The sequence below is a fragment of the Pisolithus orientalis genome (assembly GCF_024613125.1).
Source record: "Pisolithus orientalis strain OTSU chromosome Unknown F5J12scaffold_36, whole genome shotgun sequence".
Taxonomy (NCBI): domain Eukaryota; kingdom Fungi; phylum Basidiomycota; class Agaricomycetes; order Boletales; family Pisolithaceae; genus Pisolithus; species Pisolithus orientalis.
Genome location: NW_026260817.1, coordinates 102,143 through 124,977, shown reverse-complemented (window position 1 = coordinate 124,977; position 22,835 = coordinate 102,143). Strand labels below are relative to the sequence as shown.

The 22,835-nt window shown below is 44.7% G+C and overlaps 9 protein-coding genes across 9 annotated transcripts; 3 read left to right on the top strand and 6 right to left on the bottom strand.

The window, feature by feature from the left end:
* Positions 1-408: 408 nt before the first annotated feature.
* F5J12DRAFT_785356 (uncharacterized protein) lies at positions 409-1,195 on the bottom strand (the record flags this gene model as incomplete). Its single annotated transcript, XM_051743229.1, has 4 exons — positions 409-611; positions 684-790; positions 844-912; positions 1,029-1,195. The coding sequence occupies 4 exons, from the start codon at positions 1,193-1,195 to the stop codon at positions 409-411; spliced, it is 546 nt and encodes a 181-aa protein (XP_051596671.1).
* A 1,559-nt stretch (positions 1,196-2,754) lies between these two features.
* Positions 2,755-3,254, top strand: F5J12DRAFT_785355 (uncharacterized protein; the record flags this gene model as incomplete). Its single annotated transcript, XM_051743228.1, has 3 exons — positions 2,755-2,857; positions 2,936-3,108; positions 3,138-3,254. The coding sequence occupies 3 exons, from the start codon at positions 2,755-2,757 to the stop codon at positions 3,252-3,254; spliced, it is 393 nt and encodes a 130-aa protein (XP_051596670.1).
* A 1,026-nt stretch (positions 3,255-4,280) lies between these two features.
* On the bottom strand, positions 4,281-4,815 carry F5J12DRAFT_785354 (uncharacterized protein; the record flags this gene model as incomplete). The annotated part of the gene is made up of 3 exons (XM_051743227.1): positions 4,281-4,398; positions 4,451-4,699; positions 4,763-4,815. 3 exons carry the CDS (start codon positions 4,813-4,815, stop codon positions 4,281-4,283), a joined length of 420 nt encoding a protein of 139 aa, XP_051596669.1.
* A 1,408-nt stretch (positions 4,816-6,223) lies between these two features.
* Positions 6,224-7,811, top strand: F5J12DRAFT_785353 (uncharacterized protein; the record flags this gene model as incomplete). Its single annotated transcript, XM_051743226.1, has 7 exons — positions 6,224-6,283; positions 6,332-6,497; positions 6,678-6,703; positions 6,740-6,809; positions 6,882-6,924; positions 6,970-7,135; positions 7,185-7,811. 7 exons carry the CDS (start codon positions 6,224-6,226, stop codon positions 7,809-7,811), a joined length of 1,158 nt encoding a protein of 385 aa, XP_051596668.1.
* Positions 7,812-8,162: 351 nt separating this feature from the next.
* F5J12DRAFT_785352 (uncharacterized protein) lies at positions 8,163-9,703 on the bottom strand (the record flags this gene model as incomplete). Its single annotated transcript, XM_051743225.1, has 7 exons — positions 8,163-8,237; positions 8,309-8,442; positions 8,487-8,633; positions 8,674-8,932; positions 8,963-9,296; positions 9,342-9,445; positions 9,488-9,703. 7 exons carry the CDS (start codon positions 9,701-9,703, stop codon positions 8,163-8,165), a joined length of 1,269 nt encoding a protein of 422 aa, XP_051596667.1.
* A 2,059-nt stretch (positions 9,704-11,762) lies between these two features.
* On the top strand, positions 11,763-12,473 carry F5J12DRAFT_785351 (uncharacterized protein; the record flags this gene model as incomplete). The annotated part of the gene is made up of 4 exons (XM_051743224.1): positions 11,763-11,819; positions 11,917-11,936; positions 12,017-12,244; positions 12,371-12,473. 4 exons carry the CDS (start codon positions 11,763-11,765, stop codon positions 12,471-12,473), a joined length of 408 nt encoding a protein of 135 aa, XP_051596666.1.
* A 4,369-nt stretch (positions 12,474-16,842) lies between these two features.
* On the bottom strand, positions 16,843-17,283 carry F5J12DRAFT_852990 (uncharacterized protein; the record flags this gene model as incomplete). The annotated part of the gene is made up of 1 exon (XM_051746588.1): positions 16,843-17,283. A coding segment is annotated over exon 1 (209 nt), but the record flags the coding sequence as incomplete, so codon positions are not given.
* Positions 17,284-17,598: 315 nt separating this feature from the next.
* F5J12DRAFT_852988 (major facilitator superfamily domain-containing protein) lies at positions 17,599-20,115 on the bottom strand. The gene is made up of 9 exons (XM_051746587.1): positions 19,849-20,115; positions 19,784-19,793; positions 19,650-19,724; positions 19,328-19,593; positions 18,786-19,245; positions 18,716-18,736; positions 18,524-18,664; positions 18,257-18,466; positions 17,599-18,156 (listed from the first exon to the last, which is right to left on the bottom strand). Exons 1-9 carry the CDS (start codon positions 19,957-19,959, stop codon positions 17,831-17,833), a joined length of 1,620 nt encoding a protein of 539 aa, XP_051596664.1. The 5' UTR covers positions 19,960-20,115; the 3' UTR covers positions 17,599-17,830.
* Positions 20,116-22,722, bottom strand: F5J12DRAFT_852985 (major facilitator superfamily domain-containing protein). Its single transcript, XM_051746586.1, has 10 exons — positions 22,502-22,722; positions 22,439-22,448; positions 22,305-22,379; positions 21,993-22,258; positions 21,468-21,927; positions 21,396-21,416; positions 21,207-21,347; positions 20,948-21,157; positions 20,488-20,862; positions 20,116-20,424 (listed from the first exon to the last, which is right to left on the bottom strand). Exons 1-9 carry the CDS (start codon positions 22,607-22,609, stop codon positions 20,543-20,545), a joined length of 1,611 nt encoding a protein of 536 aa, XP_051596663.1. The 5' UTR covers positions 22,610-22,722; the 3' UTR covers positions 20,116-20,424; positions 20,488-20,542.
* Positions 22,723-22,835: the final 113 nt, after the last annotated feature.

Genomic DNA, 22,835 nt, shown 5'->3' with positions numbered 1-22,835 from the left:
CACTTGTCCCCTTTGCTAGGGACCATGGCTACATATATCTGCCAGGAATTCCTACCAGCTTCCATCCTGAAGCATCCTGGTACATCCCACCCTTGTCTGTGCCCTCTCAGCCCATCCAGCTTGGGCAGCATGTTCTTTTTGTCAGTATGACCTCTAGGAGGATGTTCTTTGGTCACCTCAGGTCTGTCATTCACTTGGAAAGGTCTTATGTGGTTGTTTCAGTCTCTCCAGTCCAAGAAGCATATGGATCCTTCCTCCCTGCTCCCTGCAATGTCTTCATACCAGTCTTGTCCATCATTCTTCCAAGATTGCAACAGCTACAGTATAATCTACTGTTCTCCACTCTCCCTGATCACATCCATGACCTCCTGGTCATCATCAATGCCTGAATCATCACCTTCCTGGTCATCACCAATCCACATCATCCCCTTCATTGTCCTTGCCAATGCCTGCATCATTACCTTCCTGACCCTCACCAATGTCAGTGTCATCTTTGTCATCCATGTTCCTGTGGTTGTCATGCTCATCATCATTGTCACCCTTCATGACATCAGCACCATCATTTGCATCACTGCCCTTGTTGTGGCCTGTTTTCTTGCTGATGGAGGAGGCTGCAATGATGGGTACATTATCATCTTCCCAGTCAGCATTGTGGCTTTTCTAACTAAAGAATAAAAACTTACAAAGCTTGGAGTCAAGGAATTCCACATATGCTTGCACCACAGTGGAGTCAAAGTGATGGTAAGACTCTGCAAAATTAAGTCCACATCTATTCTTCCTGATGTGAAGGCTTTACAAACACTGTTGTGTGAGCTAAAACACAATTAGTAGTACTTTGCTCACCTTGCAACCACACACTGCTCCTCAGTGTCTGCCAGATCTGGCCCACCCATCAGAACTGACAAGGACCAGCTGGACTTTTGTGACAAATGGGTGAGAATCTGCATGAGTGCTGGTGCACACTACTGTATGTTACTGAAAGAGGAATGAACACTAACTGCCCTCAGCATCACAGCCAGTGTTCCCACCTTCTACATGTTTCAGCATCAACATCAGCACTGATTTCATCATCACTCTCAGTGGGGGGCATCTTCCTACTGGTATGTTGCTCATTATGGATGTGCATAACTTCATCTTGGATCTCTTGAGGTTCCACCCTAAACTTTTTGTCAATCTGATTGTGAAGACTGGACATGTTACTATCAGTTGAGATGTCAGGCTTGACCCACAAGGTATAGTACATTTTTGAATAAATGTCCAGTGGCTTTTTTATGCGAGTTTTAGCTTTCATCAAGCCATTGATAATGGTCAATGTCTTCCTGTTCACAGCCCAATTTTTCCCAGCTCCTGCATGCCAGCACAACCACTGTTGTAATTGCTGCATGAAATTCAGTGAGCTCTTCCATGAAGTAATGTGATATTGCTGACCTGTTGGCACTTGGTGACAGCATCTCTGAGGATCTTGTCCTGCTCAAGAGTCAATGATACATCTGGTGGGAGGTCTTGGAATGCAACAGCCCTCTCGGGCCAGAGTTGCGACCATTGTTTGAAGACAGTTGGCCAGTATCATGAGTATTCCTTGGTGCTCATACTCAAGTACTGCACTAACTTGTCCTGAAAAAACTTCTTCTGCTCAGTGGTTGTCCATTCCTTCCTTGGCATGTCTACAATGTGATGCCAGTCACTAACCCTAATGCATACCACACAACAAAATCAAACTTACTGGCAGCCGACAGTTATAATGCAATGGACAGAGAGTTGAGACAAGGTGAGGCATATAAACAAAACATTTTATACTTAACATGTTGATGCAGAATGCACTGATACATTTGTTGCATTCAACAAGGAGTGCATCAACACATCTTATCTTACACTAGGTGATCTACATTGATTAGGGATCTAGGCCACTGCATTCAAAATGAAAAATTAATGCAGATCCTAAAAGGTATGCATTGGTGAGTCTTCTGTGTAATATATCAATATATCTTATGTTACAGATCTTGGTGACTGCAGAAAGCCTCAGATTCATGGAATGGCCACTGAGTGAGAGTGAAGGCAACAATGGTAATCTGTCTTCATGCTTGCATAGTGCATTGATGTGTCTTTGTACAATGCATCCATGTATCTCATGTACAGATCTCAGCCACTACAGAACACATCAGATTCACAGAATGGCCACTGAGTAACTATGCAACTAGCATGTAGGAGAAAAGTGCAAGAGCGAAGACAGCGATGGCAATTCAGATAAATCGGAGATCTTCAATTATCAAATACCACAAGTTGTTGTTCTCAAAACTGTGGCAAGTGCAGGGTCAGCACATTTGGATAGTGAGAGAACCACTTCATTCTGTAGTACTACATAGTGTCTAGTGGGTAGTTCTGGAACAATAAAATGCCTCTTGTATGTATCCCAGCTACATCTGCACCTTCCATAGCATTCATCAAGTGGTCCTCCAGAATTCATGATAGTAAGTGAATATGATCATATGTTTCCTTGGTAGGATCATTCAGGTCATCCCAGTGTTGCCATTTCAACATGTGCACTCATGACTCCAAGCCATCCACCTTGGACAGAACAGCCCAAATTTTTGAATAATCTCCACTATCAATGTAATTTTGGCATAGGTTGTCCATAAATGAGTGACAGGAGTTCCCTATTATTGCCTTCAGCGAGTGGTTGATCTGATCAATGGAATCTGGCCCAGAGCATGATGAAGAATTGACACAAAACTGCCTATTGGGGTGCAATGAGGCATGAAACTGTTCTGGGTGAGTACCTCTGACCTGCCTGGGCCCAAATCCTTGTTGTTCCTTAGGATCGCTGAAGAGTCTCAGGTTACAGGATATGGGGAGTGGAGTGAGTGCACACAGCAGCTTAGGGGATGATTCTGTGTCCTGTTGTTCACTAGGATTGCCAAAGGGTGTCAGGTTATAGGATATGGGGAGTGGAGTGAGTGTGCACAACAGTTCAGGGGATGGTTCAGTGTCCTGTTGTTCACTGGGACCACTAAAGGGTGTCGGATTACAATATATGAGGAGTGGAGTGAGCGCACACAGCAGTTCAGGGGATTGTTCTGTGTCCAAATGGATCACCCTAGACTCATAAGAGTAAGTAACTCACTGTGACAACTAGTTAGAAAGCTGATCATATGAAGAAGTCTCCTCCAACTGGAAAGAACTCTTGGCTCTGCCTTGTTTTCCTTGAGCTTGAGGTTGATTTTGTCTCTATGGCTGAGGATGAACAACAGCCCTGAGCCAAGAAGTGTCCTTCAGAATAAAGAGAAATAGATTTGATACCTCTGATAGTATTTCATTTGATAAGCCCAAGCAGCCAAAACCTTCTGATCTTGTGTTTTGTATAATTTCGGCCACCCCATGTCAAAGTTGTCAGAGTAGTGAGAGCATGTCACCATGACAGGAGATTTACTATGTATGCCTATTACAGCAGATAACCATATACACACAAATGACTAATCCTAATCATGTATTTGCTTCATACCTATTAGTACATTTGCATGTATACCCTTTAGTCTCCAGAGGTTCTGTAGCGTGAAGAATTCAGACACTAGATAGCACCTTCCAGAACATCTTGGGACTTTATACACATGTGTTTTGTGCTGTTTTGTTTCATATTCCTGGTCTGATAGTTAGATTTTGCAGAGTCATGCACATGTTTAGGCAAAAATCAGTTGTTAATTTGTGTATACAACTAATAATGTTCAAGAAAAGTCAGCACAAGATGGATCACTGTAACTGAATCAAATGCCACAAATACAAAGCCTCTGCCATGGCAAGGCCATGTTGCAAAAGTCAAAGAGCAAATACATGGTCACTTAATGCACCATTACATGCACATATAATAGTGTCAATAGCCTCATGCATATAGCCATGAGCAGTGAGATATTGTGCTGCATGAGCACCAAGCACCTGGGCATGAATACAGGTAGCTGTATTTTCAGAGTAGTGGTGGTGACTTTCTGTGATCCCCCTAAGACTCCATATGTGTGCATATATAATTGGGCTTGTACAAGATCCAGAATCACACTGAATCAGAGGCAGAGCTGAGGTCAAAGTGAGAAGTTGGATGTTGATGAAGGACAACATCATCCACCCACCACTCATGGAATGTCCACATGCTTGAGAAGGCACAGATTGGGTCAGTCAAGGGGCCACAACATCAGTGTCTTGAAGGCCTATTTGCAGTAAGTGCACAACATCAGTGGGGAGAACAGTATATGACACTAACTGGTGGATTCAGCTACTTTGTCTACTGTCACCACTCATGGTAGTTGATCCTCAATGCCCTTCACTGCCATATACACTAAGGCCTCATGAAGTGTGTTGGTCTGTTTCCATTTTGCCCAATGAAATGAGCTCCCCACATGATTGGCTCCTTCTCTAGTATAGGATTGTGATTAGTCAGGGAGAATTTGTAGTATGCGACACTTACTCAGTGCGATGAACACCAGGGGGGTTTCTGACAACAACTGTGTAGAAACTATCACCTGTGTCTTTGAGGAGGTCTTGAACTGCTGGCAACTTGTTGAGGAAGGTGACCAAGTCATGGGTGGTCGGTTCAGGTAGTATTGGTTGTAAGATGCTATCCAATGTTTGCATGACAAGTTTTGCCTTGTCCATGGAAGTACACTCAATGGTGATGGGGAGTGGAGGTGATGACCTCCCACAAAGGATATATGGACTATAACAATGTGGTTTTCCATCATTATCTGTATGCATTAGTCAGTTGAAGAGTCTGACTCACCACCCATGGTAAATGCCAGGTTTGGTCCCACCTATGATTACCCACCAAGACATTGTAGTGCATGGCAGGTGATTCTAGTCTCATGCTCTCTCATTTTATAACCAGTCCACTATCTAAGTACTGTCTCCAGGCTTCAATTAGTCCTCAGATTACATAACCTCAGGTGCCAAATGCTAAGGGCAGTGTGCAATTCACTGTCACCAAAGTCCACAGTCCACAGTCTGGGGAATGCTCATGCTCTGTGCTACACAAACTTCTTCAGAGGTGAGTGATTAGGAAAGAAGCATCACTGAAAAACCCTGAGGATGAGTCGATGATGTCTGATCACCTGCTGTTTCGCCAGGATTTTGCCTTATAAGTTTTAACTTTAATCCTGAAGATCAACATACTGCAAACCCCAAGGATGTCCAACCACCTGTCATGTCACTGTTGTCAAGATTAACCCTGAAGATCAACATGTACATTTCTTCAACTTTAAATCCAAGGCTAGATGAAAAGCATGTTACTATAGGTCAGGTATTTATTACAGCAGTTGCATGTTCAGCTTGCTTTCAACCCCCCTTCCCTACTCGTCCTTTGTTACTGGTATCAAGTCACTGTTTATCATGCCACATAAATGCATCAAGCTGATATTGCTGAATGAAATGGGACTCCACAGTTTCTCTATTTCATATATGCATGAGGAACCAGCCATAATGGTATGTGTAATGATGTTTGCATGAGCATGAGATGACTGACTTACCCCTCTCAAGACATTTCAGATTCTTATCAATGACTCCAATGACAGCAATTCTCCAACTGATACTAAAGTTCTGGTGGCATCCAATGTCACCTGGGATGTTACCAAGAAAGAGGTGTTGTTGGTGAGCATTCTGTTCCATTATGTAATGAGCATCTTGCTTATGGCCTTAAATTTACAGCCCAAAACTCGCAAAAGGGGCATCAACAGCTCTCCCTCACCTGTGACAGTGAAACAGACTAGGGGGAGTGCTCAAACTACCTAAAGGGTTAATAGATCTACCCACTTCTTTGATTATATAACTTGTATTTGACATGTTGTAAATGCATGGCTCCCAAGTTTCAACCTATCAACATATATATGAAGGACCATATATGACATGATGTGAATAATCTGCAGTCATTTCGGTCAGCTTTGTTGATTGCCATTACCCCAGCATTCAAAAGCTCTTGGAATGTGGCACTCGGATTCACCAATGATATATACAGCTATTCATTTGATCATTTTGGTGAGAGATTCAGCAGTATCATAAATTCGTAGATCCTCATCTTTTTTCACAAGCAAAAGGCTGAGGAGATGAAACATACATGCTTTTGCTTTCATCAACAGTATGTTTATGCCCCTCCTGCACTGTAGAAGGTAGATGTGGTGTTTCCAGTACCTGTCCTGACTGCAAGCTTTGACTGGCTTGCTTCTGCTGTGATGATTGCCTTGGAGTTGACATGTACTGCCAAGAATGTGTAGTGACTTGTCATGGAGATCACCCATTGCACTGTGTGAGGGTAAGTGGTAATACACTCGGAAGAGTATTGTACTTATACTATTGACAGGAGTGGAATGGCAGATACTTCGCAAGCAAAATGTTGAAGGAGTTGGGCTTGATCGTGCAGTTGGGCCATCCTATTGGCAAAAGGTGCTGCAGGCCCCAGTCTGTCCTGAAAGATGAGTTTGTTGTTATGCACAGGAATGGGATTCACATTGTCAGCCTTACCTTCTGTGGGTGTGAGACTGCAGATTCATATACACAACAATTGCTGCACATTCACTGGCTCCCTGCAACTTCCAATAAGCCCTGCACTGCAGCAATGTTCTGAGTCCTGGAAGACTTTCATCTCCTGTCATTAGAATCCAAGCTTTCTTGTTACAAGTTTTACAGCACCTTGTCACATCATTCAGATAATACTGGATTAAATCCACCTAAGGTGTGTTGCAGTTCATGTTGTAAAGTTTGTGCTCAGTTGTGTCAGGCTCATTACAAACAGTTGTTGAGAATTGTCCATCAATGGCACCACCTCAAGATGCTCAAATGTTCAGGATGAGGACATGATCCTGCTGGTGTTTTAAATACAAAAGAAGGTGAATGTGCAGTGTTATGTCCAGCATGCCCTCAACCTGGGAAGAACATGATGGGGTCACCAGAAAGGTTAGCTATATCTTAACTCCGATATTTGACTAAATTGTTATGTAGAGATGTTGATGCACTTTTTGTTGCTCTTGATGCCAACTTTTGCCTCAGACATTGTGCAGTCTCAAATAATGAGAACAATCTGAGCCTCAGTCAGGGCTGGGCATATTTTGTGGAGGACACCATGTTCAAGAGATACTTAAGTGACCACTGGCATGATATCCAAGAGGTATGCAGTTGTCCACTGAATGCACTTGCAAACATTTATTTTAATCCAGAAAAGCATGTGCTCAAATCACAATGTAGTGAATATGGCAGATGCAAAGTCAAAGAAGGGTTGCAATGTGACTGGCATTGGCATGGTTGTTTGTGCCAGGCATGGCATGAGGCTCCCAAATGGGATAGTTGACCTACAATATGGTGAAAGGTGTGTATCATTTACATCCAATGTGATATCATTTCATGAGTGTAAAACATACAAATATGTGAATATGGACTATGCATTTGCATCTGCACTACACCACTCAGATGCAACTGTCCTCAAAGTTTCATATGACATTGCCTGCCAGTGGCACAAGAAGTTATATCAGCAGATGGACCAGATGCCACCTTCTTTACAGTCAAACTTATGCAACCAGGCTGTTACATTTCTCATACCCAAGTTTCACCTTCCTGCCCACATCACCTCATGCCAATGGTCCTTCTCCTTCAATTGGACCAAGGGTGTTGGTCAGACAGATGGCAAAGAACCTGAGCATGGATGGGCAAACCTTAACCCCACTGCTTCAAGCATGAAGACCATGGGCCCTGGTCATCATCAAGACACACTGGATGACTACTTTGGTGACTGGAACTGGAAAAAGCTTATTGGACTGGGTTCACTACCATTTCCATTGATTCACTGAGGACTGATTTACCTCCTGTTCATCATAGGTGCTTCTCTTCTTAGGAGGGTAAAGGAGGCCATCCCTGAGCACAATGATCATCAATGTGACTTTGAAGAATTAACATGGTCACTCAAGCTCAAGTTTCCTGAGCAACTTGCTCTATGGAAGCAGCAGATAGAGGACTGGGAAGCTGACTCAACCAAGCCTAATCCATTCAAAGTCAAGAGTATGCCATTGTGCATTCATTACCATCCATTCTTCATGCCCAGTGGCCATAGAGTCTTCTTCACCTTGGTTGTTGAGTCACTCACACTGGTTTTGCAATCATTGGATACATTGGTGAACATGCTGTCAGAAGGGCCTCATGCATCAAGTCATGGACTCTCCACAATGGGAGGGACAGGCAATATGTTGACCTTCCCTGCAGCCATTGCAAGTAAATTCCTGGAAAGTTGATGCCAAAATCAGTAAATGTGATCCCAAAGAATGCATGAAGTTACACAGGGATTATATACAATAGGATTCTTGGTAGTGGTCAGGATATTGGCATTGTCAATGCTTGGATTGTTTTCCTTGTTGGCCAAGGCTGCACCCACATCCTGGGGGGTCAATTGTGCTGAAGCAGTCTCAGCAGGGTATTCAGGTAGTTCTATATGGGTGTAAGTTGGTGCTGTGGAGGAATATGATGCAAACCTTGTATTGGCAATGCTATGCAAGCTGCTGAACCAAGGGATGTCAACATGGATGTGGATGTGGATGTGGACATGGACATGGATGATGAGTCTGGTGCTGCAAACTTCAGTGATTCTGATGGGTCCCAGGGCTGCAAGGCTGCTGTGGCTTTGCATATTAGTACAAGGTGTCAGATAGGATTACTCACATTTTTGTTTTTTGTTGGACAGCATTAATGAAGTGTCCATGGGCCCCTTGCACTTCTTACTGCCAGGAGGGAGGCTTTTGAGGTTGTTGTCATCATCAAGAGCCTCTCCTTTGATCACATCATGTGTAGTCCTCTTCAAGTTGCCATGGTCATCAAGATTTTTTGTTCTCCAGGCCAAGTATGTCTTTGTACACAGATGCTTGAGTTTCCAGCCACTTTCCACAAGCTTGAACAGGGGGAAGTCTTTCTCTGTATGTGCCTGTATGAATTGGAGGGCAGTCATGCTCACACTTCCCCAAGTATCTGGTGCTATCTTGCACTGTGTAAGTTCAATCCACCCTGCACATAGAGCTCTTTGAATCCTGGGTAGCATTTCTGAGGTTGGAACATCACTGTTTTCATCTTCAAGGTATGCATATAGACCATGATTGCTCCCTCCAGCCTCTGGGGAGTCCAACCAGTCTTCATAGTCTTTTCTTGTCCAGAACCACACCTTTGGGTGTGTCTCACACATTGGAGGCTTCTCACCTGCAGTCATCAGAAGTAGAGGCAAGTTACTCCCAAGTAAACTTGGATTGCACATTCCTGAGTTGACTACATTTGTGAGTTTGTCAAAGAGGATCCTGTGTAATGACTAGCAGTAGACAGCCTATAAACTAATATCTTACTTGATTGTGTCATGTTCTGTTGTTACCTTGACCAAATGCCATTCCAGCACATTGCAACAATCTTGCAGAAAGGCAATGCATGACTCCTGCTGCATATATGCACTCTAAAACATGGTAAGCACCTAGTTTTAACTCACTATACTTACATTAACTAGATTAATTGAAGTCTGAGGCAAATATTGTGTAAATGGCTGTTGTTGAGAAGGTAGGACACTGGGACTATTGTGCTGCAAAGAAGAAAATATTGGATTATCATCAATGCAGTTGCCTGTTGGGACCAAGAACAGGTCACCAGACTGAGGTGAGAATGATGAGCTGTTGTTGAAGCCAAACTGCAAGTTGCTGGCATTGAGGGAGTACATGGTGATCTAGAGACAGGGGAGGATGTGACTCTGAAGATTTGGCTAAGGTTATTTTCCCATACCTTATTAACTGCTACTGAGTACCTTGTTACCTTAAACATAACAAAATGTTGCCACCAACTAATTTGACATTTGCTCCTGCTCTGACTATTACCACAGCAAGCATTTTACAATTTTCTTTGTACAAACATAGGGGAAAAAATCTTTGAAAAGATACTTTGTTTTATCTCATGTTCTCTGCTGAAATAACTGGCAATAATGTTGAATTTTGAAAGGTTTTTCTGACAGAAAACATGACACAATGGATTTCCAATGTTTTATTGGTGAAAACAATTATCATGACCCACCACCAAAAACCAAAAACAATCATCAAAAAAGTTATTAGTACTGTTTTCTACATGTTATGCAATACATTAATCAAATACTTTACCACAAAATAATTTAAACACACTGATCATTGAAGAACATGTAATGTTACATAGAACATCAAAAGTAAATGATATATGTTTTGTATGTGATAATATTAAAAACATTTGGCCAAGTCTTTCAATGTTCACCTGAAAAAAAAAAAAAAAAAAAAAAAAAAACAGAACAGCAGTTCAATGTTTTCTCTAAAAACATGACATGCTAAACTACAATTTTTATGTACAAGAACATGGTACTGAGAGCATGCCAAATGTTCTAGGTCAAATTACAGTATCTTATCTCCCAGAAAACATGATAAATAAATAGTGTATTAAAATATCCTGTTCTACCACAGAATAACTGTGAAGTAGGCATCTTATATGTAGAGGTGTTGTGAAGGTTCTGAGCTGTTTAGGTTCATTTGTGGGCATGACTGCCTTGTGCACAGATCCAAGTTTGTCTCTCTTTGACATTGTTTCATAGGTGACAAGCTGACCACTCCCTTCCAGTGTGCTTGACTTGTTTTTCCAATCTTTCAGCATTTCTGCCCTAGCTGCATCATCAGGCCTCTTGCTGCTCTGCTCTGCTGTGCACTTAGTCCCTCAGTAGCTTGTCAGCATACTGAGGTCTATCTACAGATTCCACAATTATATCCTAAAATAAAAGATGAAACACATAAAACAGTACAATGTATCACTGACAAAATGACTCATCCAGTTCTTCCAATGAGGACCATATGACACTGCATCTGTAACATTAAACAAACAAAAATAAAACAGCTGATTGCACAACTTTTGCAGTACTGCTCCTGCACAACTTTTTATACTACCCCTGCATAATTTTTAACACAGCCACCTTGCACCACTTTGCACTAGCTAGGAGGGCAGATAAAATAGATAAACATAGGCAGGACATGAACACAGTCTGTCAGCACCCTCCCCAGTCATCCCACCCAATCCATGAGGCCATGATGCCCCACAGGGCCCACTCGAATGCTTGACCCCCTCTCCCACCCCTCCCACCTGGTGGCAGGATTGCTCCTTCAGGAAATTCCCATGGCACCGCCACCTGCAAATTCATGTGACCACACTCCATGCCACAAGTCATCACTGGCCTAGCAAATTTGGGCCCATTTCTTGGCAACATACCCATTATTACATGGGTTATGTACAGTAGCATCGAAACAAGTCCTGAGGAACAGCAAGGAGTGCATGTAGCACTGACTCGCTCACTCCCCCATGCACATGCCCTGCTTAGTCAGTAGCTGTGGGCACAGCCACCTGCAAATTTTCTGTGCATTACTGCAAAAGTCACACAATCAGCTGTTTTATTTTTGTTTGTTTAATGTTACAGATGCAGTGTCATAGGACCATGGTGGGTTTGTCATGCACAAAATATCCTGTTTGACAGTTGTGGACAGACAAACATGACAATTTTACTCATTGAATTATTCCAATATGGCACAACATTCCAGGGGTGTTACAAATGTATACTAGGCATATTTAGGACATAACAATGCAATTGCATGAGCCAATTTTTGTTATACCAAGTTTGTGAAATTTTGACCCAAAAATTTGGCCAGCCCCCAAAAGAATTTGTAAAAATCCTGGAAAAAGTGGAATAAGTAGCATTAGCCTAGTACAGTATGATTGCAATGTCAGGGTACAGCTGTCACACTAGTGAGGAGCAGAAAAAATTGAGCAAATCTGAGGTTTGTGGTCATGTGAATTGCTGATCGTAGACACAGGAATGCCCTTGAAAACCCACTGTAACATGCAACATGGCTGGTCTGCATAACCAGAGCTCAGCTGTTGTTGAAACAGGCAATGTATCATTCCCTGATACACCCAAATCTGACAAGGATCAACACACAAGCAAATGCATGAGGACATGATCTCATGCTCCCAGCCCTGAGGCAGAAGATGAAGAACTGGAGTGGAAATGCACCAATGTACTTGACAGTTTGAAGTTTACAGCCAGTGAGAGTGAGTCAGAGGATGAGCTTGAACATGATGATGCCACATTCCAAGTCATGGGTGTTGGTGAGGCTGATCTCTGTGCTCAGTTGGTCAACCTTGCCATTAGTGCTGGTGATGACCCTCTTGGTGAGACTTGGTTACCTCTGAGAGAAGCAAAGTGTGCTGCCCAATGAAAGCAGTCACTCAGATGCCCCAAGGAATACAAGAAGGGTCCTGATGTCCATCAGCTCTCACAGAAAGCCATGACATTCATTGAAGTGGTTCTTAATCCTACCTTATATAGGGTCAATAACATGTTACCACACCCTAAGTACCACATTCAATCTGACCAAAATTTTGGCCACCCTAAAAAGTCATGGGAAAAACTTTGGACCACTGTTTTTTGATGTATTTTCACCTGTTGCATCTGAATCAAGTGTTAGTTTGCCCCAAAAAGGTCATGGGAATCCAGAATCAAAATCATTGTGTTTGTCTGTCCACAACTGTACCACAGAACATGATAAATAAATAGTGTAATAAAATATCAATATCCTGTTCCACCATGGAGTATCATAAACTGTGAAGTAAGCATGTTATATATAGAGGTGTTGTGAAGGATTCTGAGCTGTACAGTTATTGTCAGACTGCTGCCTACTGCAAATACAGTGCTGAACTCCCCATTCCTTGCATGAACTGCCTTGTGCTCTTTCACTTTCAAAAGTGGACTGGGGAAATTCATGAGTGGTGGGAGTGCTATCAGAGGCTACTCTTTCTCTAGTCAGTCAGGGCAACCATGGATTTTGGACTATCTTGTTCTACCACAGAACATTATAATGTGTGTCATCAATGTGTTGTTGCAAGAAAAAACAACAAAGGACACAGAATACTCAAAGTATAAAAAGTCAGGTGGCACATATCATGACTGACTGAGGTTTATTCAATGAGATAAGATCATGTGACAGCATGTGATGGGGTGGTTGAGCAAGGACAAGCAGTGATAGCATTGATGGTTACAGATGCCACTTATCATGTTCTGTGGTACAACAGGACACTTTAATACACTCTTTATATATCATATTCTCTGGGAGACAAATCAGTGTGATTTGACTGAAAATATTTAGCATGTTAATATGGAATCTCAGTAGCATGTTTTCACACATAACAAATATTGTTTTAAATGTCATGTTTATGAAGTAAATATTGAGCCAATAATCTGATGTTTTGTGGGTCAACATTGAAAGACTTGATTAAAGGTTATTAGTATTATCACATACAAAAATTTATTGTTTACTTGTGATGTTCTATGTAACATCACACATTCTCTAATGACTAGTGTGTTTAAATTATTTCATGTTACAACATTTGATTAATCAATTACATAACATGCAGAAAACAGTCCTAATATTTTTTTGATGATTGTTTTTGGTTTTTGGTGGTGGGTCATAGTAATTGTTTTTCACCAGCAAAACATTGGAAATCTACTGTGCCATGTTTTCTGTCAGAAAAGCCATTCAATACATAAGATTATTTCCACTTGTTCAAGCAGAGAGCACATGATAAAATAGAGTATCTTTTAAGAGAATTTTTTTCACATGTTTGTGCAAAGAAAATTGTAAAATGCTTGCTGTGTACAATGGTCAGTAATGTCATTGTTGTCAATGTTGAAGGCCTTTCTTCTGACTGGGATGCCTACACATGATTCAGTCACTTGTAAGTCTAAAAGTGGGTCATCTGACATGTACATTTTGTCCTGAAACTGGGACTAACTGACATCAGCCAGTGGTCCCTAGGGGTGGGTAGGTTGGACTGTGAAGGTGGGGTTGGCTGACTTGTTTGGAGGGTGGACCCACTACCTGAAAGTGGGGTCAGCTGAGCTGGCTGGAGGGTGGACCCAGTCCCTGGAAGTGGGGTTGGCCAACCTGTTTGGAGGGTGGACCCACTGCCTGGAAGTGGGGTTGGCTGACCTGTTTGGAGGGTGGACCCAGTGCCTGGAAGTGGGGTTGGCCAACATGATTTTGTCATGACATCATTGTGGCTGTGTACCCCATACCATCACTTTCCCACCATCAAAGCAGAGTTTGAATTTCTCATTGATGTGGCTGTGTTTATTATGTACACAGCTGTATTCAGCTCAAAAAATGGCCCCTGATGGTATTAATATCAATATGCTTACCTAATTAGATGTAGTGGAGTTTCAATCTGATTTTGTCATGACATTATTGTGGCTGTGTACCCCATGCCATCACTTTCCCACCATCAAAGAGGAGTTTGAATTTCTCATTGATGTGGCTGTGTTTATTATGTACACAGCTGTATTCAGCTCAACAAATGGCCCCTGATGGTATTAATATCAGTATGCTTATGTAATTAGTTGTGGCAGGGTTTTATTACAAATGTGCTATGACATCATTGTAGCTGTGTTTTCGTTACCAATTAACTAGTGCCATCAGCATGTTGTGTGATGTCATGTGACATGCTTCACTGCACATGCTGCAACCAGTGGCTGATGACCAAACAGCAGCAAGCAGAAAATTTTATAAAAGATGCACTTTGACACATTGCTCTTCATCTTTCTCTCTCCCATGTTCCTCTTACCACTCCCTTGATGCTGGACTTCACCTATGTAGACTGCAGCTGCATGGGTTTAAGGTATGTTTTGTAGTATCCTGCTGTTGTCCTGCAGCCCACTGTGTGCCTGGCCAGCACACTATGGGTGTGTAGGTTACTGATACTATCTTCCTGTGGGTTCTGGGGGTTTAGTCTGTGCCTACTCTTGCAGGCCAGCTGGGGTTCTGGGGGTTACATAGTCTACACCTGCTAGTGCAGGCCAGCTTAGGACTTTTTCATTGTGGGACCTGGGGGCTTAGTCTGTGCCTGCTAATGCAGGCCAGCTTTGTGGGTTCTGGGGGATTTATTGTCTGTGCCTGCCAGTGCAGGCCAGCTTCTGACTGACATCTGTATTATCTTTGTACTAGTCTTTTAGATACCTTATTTTCTCTAGAGATCTCAGTGTCTTTCTGGGGAGGGGCCCCTCCAGCATGCCTGAGGTCTCAGTTCCACTTGGAACATTTGCTCTGTAACTTAGTCCTGTATTTTTCTTGGCTGTGTATTTGCTCAATCCTATATTTCCTTGGCTGTGTATTTGGTTGGTCAATCCTTGTAGTTGCTAGGCTGTGTAACATGAATTGCCCCCATGGTGCTTGATTTTTTGAAGCTGTGTAACCCTAACCCTAACCCTAGCAAAGGACATGCACTGGGCAAAGTAGAAATCCCACTGCCCTGGTGATTGAGTCAAAGGGTAAACCTGAGGGTCAGATAAGTGTGAAATCTAAGGGATCCATACTACATGGGGTGGGTGTGAGGTTGTGTGTAAGTAGTAGGCAAATGGGTATGGCATAGGCCAAAGATTTGGGACCCAAGACCAAGGTAATCAATCCATTGGTCTAAGCTCATGTCCAATCCATTGGGTCTAACCTTCACCATACTGGACCATACCTGTCAGTCTTTGGATTACTGGCACTTGGGATCTTTGTGTTGGCTGTGCATACCTACATTGTAGCCTGCATTGCTTGTTGGTAGTACATACATATGTTGGTAACTCATGTGGTAGATACCTCAGTTTGAATATCAACTGTAATACCTCTACTAGGTCTTCTTTATCAGCCTTCTGTCAGGACTTGTACAAGGACACTGCTACATAACATGTCAACTACAGAGCAGGTCCACTTTGTGTTCAGTATCATTTGATCAACTTCATAACATCTCAGCTGTAATGTCCCACCCTTGGTACTGCATTGGTACTTGTCAGTGAGCATCAGCAGATCCCTAGAGCTTTATACCCCCCTTGGGTGAGAGGATCAGTTCTAACATGATAAGAGACTTTAAAAGAAAACAAGCAGATAGACAACTAAGTGCAGAATGTTAGATTAGGATCAAACATGAAGAGTGGAGACATGGAAAGAGACTGTCAAGATTGGTTTCTCCTAGGGACAAAGGGGGGGGGGGGTTCCACAACACTTAGTGATGAATGCTGATGTGGTACTGGCTACTGGGGGTCACAACCAAAAGGTGCCTAGTGGTGAAGGGAGACCTGCTGAAAGGCCAAAAAGTAAGTAATGTGGAAGGGGCTTACTCTGTACTTTGCCATCCTATCTTGCAATGTCCTCATACAAGTTTTGACAGAAAGCTGAAGGTACCAAAATTGAACCTCTTATTGGTGTGGGTATGTGCATCTCTCAGTGAGGTCAGCCAACTCCACTTGCAGGAGGTGGGTGCATCCTCCAAACAGGTTGGCTGAACCCACTTCCAGGCAGTGGGTGGACCCTCCAAACAGGTCAGCCAACCCCACTTCCAGGGACTGGGTCCACCCTCCAAACAGGTCAGCCAACCCCACTTCCAGGCACTGGGTCCACCCTCCAAACAGGTCAGCCAACCCCACTTCCAGGGACTGGGTCCACCCTCCAAACAGGTCAGCTGACCCCACTTCCATGGGGTACTTCCATCTCCCCATGAGGTTGGCCAATCCCACCTCCACACACCAGCCTGCCCACCTTTGGGCACCATTGGCCAACATCAGTTAGTCCCACTTTTAGGACAAAATGTGCATGTCAGATGACCCACTTTCAGGCCTACAGGTGACTGAAGGGTCTGCAATGACATATGATACCCATGCACATCCACAACAACAGTGTTCATCATTCAAAAATTCACAACTGTCTGCAATGTTTACTTATGGCTCAGACATGCCTACAGCTTCAGGGTCATACCACCATCCAGATTTGTCTTCCCATCCACATCATGCACAACCACATGGGGGTTATAGCCACCAATCCAATGTGGGATATGTGGGCATGCAACAACAGCATACCCAACCATCTCCCATACATGTGTATCCACCACAGCAAACATCCTCTTTGCACCAACATCCTTATAGCCATAACCATCCTCTTCCCAATATCCATCCCAGCTCTCATAATCATGCTCATACCTATGAGTCACAATACTCTTCCCATCCTCCCACAGCAGCAGCATCAGTTGGGAGCAAATGTAGGTGGTGGAACTGGGGGATATTACAAAAGCCCTCAGTCACACTTGTCAATGCATCAACTGGAAGGCTTGATGGTGCAACAGAAAGGATATTTCAGGGCAGGGCCATTGACTCACCATCCCCAACTGAGTCCAAATCATCACCATGCTGTAGAAATATCTGTAGGCTACTACAGGATGTCAGTATAGTAGGATACTTGGAATATGAATGGACTTACCCTCAGTAGTGAACAAACTACTGAGGGAATACTAGTAGAGAATACTACAAGTATGTGCGCTTTTTGTGCTTATGTAAGCACACTAGCATCGCACCTAAGTCTGTTTTTTCGAACTAAGTACTCTATTGGGGCACCACCCCTACAATACATTTCAACTGTGCATTGTTATAAAAGCATCCATTAGTGTACACTGAATTTTGGCAGAATTGAGACATCTCATTTGTCTGCTTGCACACATGTTTGTTCAGACAAAGTGGACACTGACAGCCAATCAGCCACTAGCTATCTGACAAAATCAGACTATGTATGGAAAATACACACTTCGATAATGTACCAATTTGTGTACAGGACAGTACCTTTGGCCCTCCCCAAAAACCTGCATAGATCAGTTGATAAGGAAAGTGCTCTATCGCGTGAATACTTAAGTTATCAGACTACGGGGGGGGAGGGGGGGAAGAATAAATCGCGGAAAATTCAAGCCGGGCATCTACTATCCATCATCAAATGTACCTGTCACGCTCGTTTGCCCTCCCTTTCTTTGCCGCCCTCTGCCGGCGCTCGTCCCGGACAGCAGCCCACGTACTCAGCCCCAGTGCAACCATACACGCCACCAGTGTGACCCTTAGACTTGAGACATAGCACTCCCGACCAGCCAGGCACTGTCGCTCCGATGAGATCGCCTCGCCGATGACACGCGTTACATTGTGGGTCGTATTCCCCTCACGAGGCGTATGCGCGTCGAGGTTCCGACCAAACATGATCGAGAAGATGTTGCCACCAACGAGAGGTGCAAGCGTGACATACCCCCAGTTTTCAGATAGATGAGCTACTCAAAGGTGTGTTGCCCAGCGCATCCGATGCATTCATAATCGGCCATGTAAGCGATTCTAATGCAAATTGAGGGAAGATTTAATATATACACTTACCCAGACCAAACCAATCGATAATGATTGCTGGAAGGGCTCCGAAGAGGCCTCCATACGCAATACCTAGCGTGGCAGTTGCAATCCACAGCGTGCTAACGCTCGAAATTCCAATTGCGAGTGCCTGAGACATGATGAAAAGCGAAGATACAATACACAAGCTGTATGCACGTGGGAGGTGAAGGTGATTGCGTATGAAATCTGTGATGAGGCCTGGAAGGTGCATTAGTTCGCCCGCACTCGAAGAATGAAAAATGAGATGTCTGTTACCACTCAGTATTCGACCAATGAAGTTACCTATGCTCAACGTCGATACCTGTGCCGCTTGCCATTTGGAAGCTTCCACTTCGTCATAGTTCAAGGTTGACTTGGCGAAGAGGGCCAGGGAGATTGAGCCCACGTTGTTAATGTCTACATCGAACGTTAAGGACAAAGAAGAAAATCAATCGATTACAAACGCACACATAATGCCCGTCCCGCTCACTACGTGACTGATCAGACACAAAACAAGACGAGCTTTGCCAAAACTTACAAAGAGCCATGATAAAAGAGACGAGGTAAAAGTCTAGGGTCCTCCAAAGCATCTTCCCGTGTATGTCTGGCAAAGTATCTGACCTCGAACAACTTAGGCTACGGCCCAACCCCGGGGTGGAGGATGACCCGCCCTCAGGCCGAGCACCCAAAAGAGGCGCGCGACTGCCTTCTTCCGCTACACCCACAGCATCGATATTTGGATCAGCGATGAATGGAACTACCTCCCCGCTTGGGATTTGCTCATAATCTCCATTTTCGCCATCCCTCGGCCCCGGGTGAATCGGAGGAGGTACAGGGCGCACAATAAACAATCCAACTACTGCGGACATGGAGGTAGCGAGGGCGAGAAGAAGCAAGAAAGCCGACGTGTCTCCAGGGAAGAAAACATGAGCCATAGTCGAAAAAAAGAACGCTGAGAGCCCAAAACCAGAGACGACTAGGGCAGTCGTTGTAGCACGCTGTAGAGAAACACATTCCGCCACGGAAGTGTCATATATCGTAAACCATGGGAGGTAAATGAGGCCAAAGGGCGTGACATACCGCTGATTCAGGAAAACTCTTGGCGGTAGTATTAACGGCTGCTGCAAGGCCAGCGTTTGCGCCAAACCCAGTGAGGAGCCCACACGCAACGAGCAAGGCAAAGTGTGCGGCAGATATGGATGCCCCGGAACCTGTACCGGCGTCGTACATACTCTTCATCCCTGTGTATCCGACGAGGAAACACATGAAAGCTCCGATGAGTGGAATGCGGGGGCCCTTGGAATCCACGATGCGTCCCCAGATGGGTCCGGATGCATAAACGCCGGCTAGGACAAGAGATAAGCTTGACCAAAGTTAACCTCTAGGGAGTTGCGAGACACACCGTTGCCCGCGAGCCCGACAACATTCAATTGAGTGTGCGTAATGTGGAGGCGAGCACCTAGCTGCGGTGCATAGGCTAGTCATTGCCATGGTTCAGGACATCCGATGACATGGAAGCCAATATCATATACCCACCCGAGAAGATCTGTGAAAAGAGTATTAGAAGATGAACCGACCACAACGACCTCAAGAAAACACACATAGTTTGTTCCAGAACCGAGTGCAACAAGGATAGATCCCAGCAAGGTTATAATGCGACGGGCACCGAAAAGACCCGGAGCATTATGTCTGGCGTCAGTCTGAAACGCCATCTGCACAAGTCCGAAAGGCCAAGTATTGTGGGGAATAGACGAGCGGCGTGAGTAGGCAGGACGAAGGCTACTGATCTGATATGCAACTTATTGACACGAGAGGGTCCCGAAGACAATCCGAACTGCGGTCGCTGTATGAACGCAATAGTTTGTAGTGGTGAATTTGAAATAGTACTGCGCTAGGTCAAATGAACGCTTTTGATATGCAGTGTAGTTGATCCGTAGTATGTGCCTAAGAAGCTCATGGCAATTTACATGAATGACTGTGATCGCATGTAGCCAACAAATTACCCGTTGGAGGGATGTCCCAACTTCCAAGGAGCACATACAGCGCTACCGCACTCAAATCTACTCTGCCCTCGTGACACCGGTGCTGACCAATCCCACAAGGCGGCCCATGTGTGACCTTCGGGCTCGACAAGTAACACTGCCGACCACGCAAGTATTAACCCTCTAATAAAACGTCTTGCATTACAGCTGCATCAGCGGCGTTCATAGCATGGGTTACATCGAGGAACGTGTACTCACAAACCAAACCCGTCCACCCGATTAGATCGTCACATCCCTTGCCATACTCATCCGCTCACCCTTTCCTCGTCTTCTGCCGGTACTTATCCCGCCTGGCAGCCAACGTACTCAGACCAAGCGCGACCATGCAGGCCACGAGCGTAACCTTCAAGCTCGAGACATAACAATCCCGACCGGTAAAGCACCGGCGCTCTGCCAAAACGTCCCGGTATACTGCTCGGTCAGCCGTACTCATAGCACGGGTTGCACCAATGGTCGTGTTCGTATTCTCGCGTGGCGTATGCGCATCGAGGTTCCGACCAAATATGATTGAGAAGACATTCCCGCCGACAAGTGGCGCGAGAGAAAGATATCCCAAGTTTTCAGATAAATGAGCTATTCGATGTGTGCATTTCATATTTAGCCATGTGATCGACTCCCGTGTACATGACGGGCGGGGGAAGACTGAATGTGCACTCACCTAGACCAAACCAATCGATTGCGATTGCAGGAAGGCCTCCGAAGAGGCTTCCGTACGCAAATCCCAGGATGGCAGTGGCCATCCACAGCGTACCAACGCTCGAAATTCCGATTGCGAATGCCTGGGAGATGATGAAAAGCGAGGAAACAATGCACAATGAATAGACACGAGGGAGATGAAACTTAGTGCGTGCAAAGTCTGAGATGAGGCCTGCCAAGTACGTTAATTACGCAGAGCTGGCCGATGAGATACGTATCACCGATTAGTATTCGACCAGCGAAGTTGCCAACGCTCAACGTCGATACTTGCGCCGCTTGCAGTTTGGACGCTTCCTCTTCTTCATAGTTCGGGTTTGACTTGGCGAAGAGGGCCAGGGAGATTAAGCCCACGTTGTTGATATCTGCACAGTGTCAAAGTCAAACAAGTACACCAGTGCATCTGAACTGACACATAACCCCTGTTCCGCCCACTTGGCAATCTGGTCAGACATGATACAATAAGGCAGTTCTGCCAGACTTACAAAGCAACAAGATCATGCAGAGGAGGTAAAAGTCTGGAGTCTTCCATAGCAACTTCCCGTGGACGTCTGGTAAGTTATCTGGCCTTAAGTGACTGTGGATGCGGTCCGTCTCCAGAGCAGAGGATAATCCATCCTCAGGCTGGATATCCATGAGAGACACGTGACTGTCTCCTGCCACACCCACAGCATCAACATTGGCATCAGCAATAAATGGTACAACTTCTGTAGTGGATATTAGTTCATACTCTCCATTTCTATCATCCTTCAGACCCGCATGGGTCTGAGGAAGAGGTACGGGCCGCATAACGAATAATGCAATGAGCATGGGTATGGAGGTGGCAAGGGAGAGAAGAAGTAGGAAAGCCGATGTATCTCCAGGGAACAAAATATGCGCAACAGTCGAAAAGAAGAATGCTGAGAGACCAAAACCAGACAGTACTAAACCAGTGGTTGTGGCGTGCTTTAGAGATTTGTCATGAGACATGTTTCACGACAATCACGGAGAAGATAGAAGGCACGACATACCGCAGATTCTGGGAAGCTTTTGGCGGTAATGTTGACAGCCGCAGTCACGCCAGCGTGGGCACCCAAACCAGTCAGAAGGCTACATATCACTAACAAGAGAAAGCGTGCCGGAGAGACAGATGTTCCAGAGTCAGTGCCCTCATCATACATACGTTTCATCCCTGCATATCCGGCAAGGGAGAAAACGAAGGCTCCAGTGAGCGGGATCTGGGCACCTCTAAAGTCTACGATACGGCCCCAGATAGGCCCGGAGATAGAAACACCAGCTAGGACAAAAAATAAGCTTGGCTTCAGAGAAGAGATGGAACACACCGTTTCCGGCAAGCCCAACGACATTGAGCTGAGTATGCGAAATGTGGAGACGAGCACCTAGCTGCGGCGCATAGGCTAAGCATGACCGGCTTTCAGAACATCCAGAGACCTTCCAAGCTCTATCGTCCACCCACCGGAAAAGATCTATCGAAAGAGTATCAGGAATAGACTGACTATAATCACCGCAAAATCCAAACATAGTTCGTGCCAGAGCTGAGCGCAACGACAATGGAACTCAGCAATGTAATAACCCGTCTGGCGCTGAAGAGAGCGGGCACATGTTTGACCTCGGTCGGAGTCGCCATCTGGACAAGCCCGAAGGGCCAAAGGTTGTGGCGAGAGGTCGAACAACAAGAGAAGGTAGAGCGGATTCAGGTATGAATGGATCTGACGCGCGAATCTTGCGGGTGAACACTCCAAAAAAAAACTACGTTGTGGGCGTCTCTTACATATGCATTATTATGTAGTTACGGCACCTGTGCTGCACTAAGCGAAACTACTCTGCAAGTAATGCGCCTGTGGTTCAATATG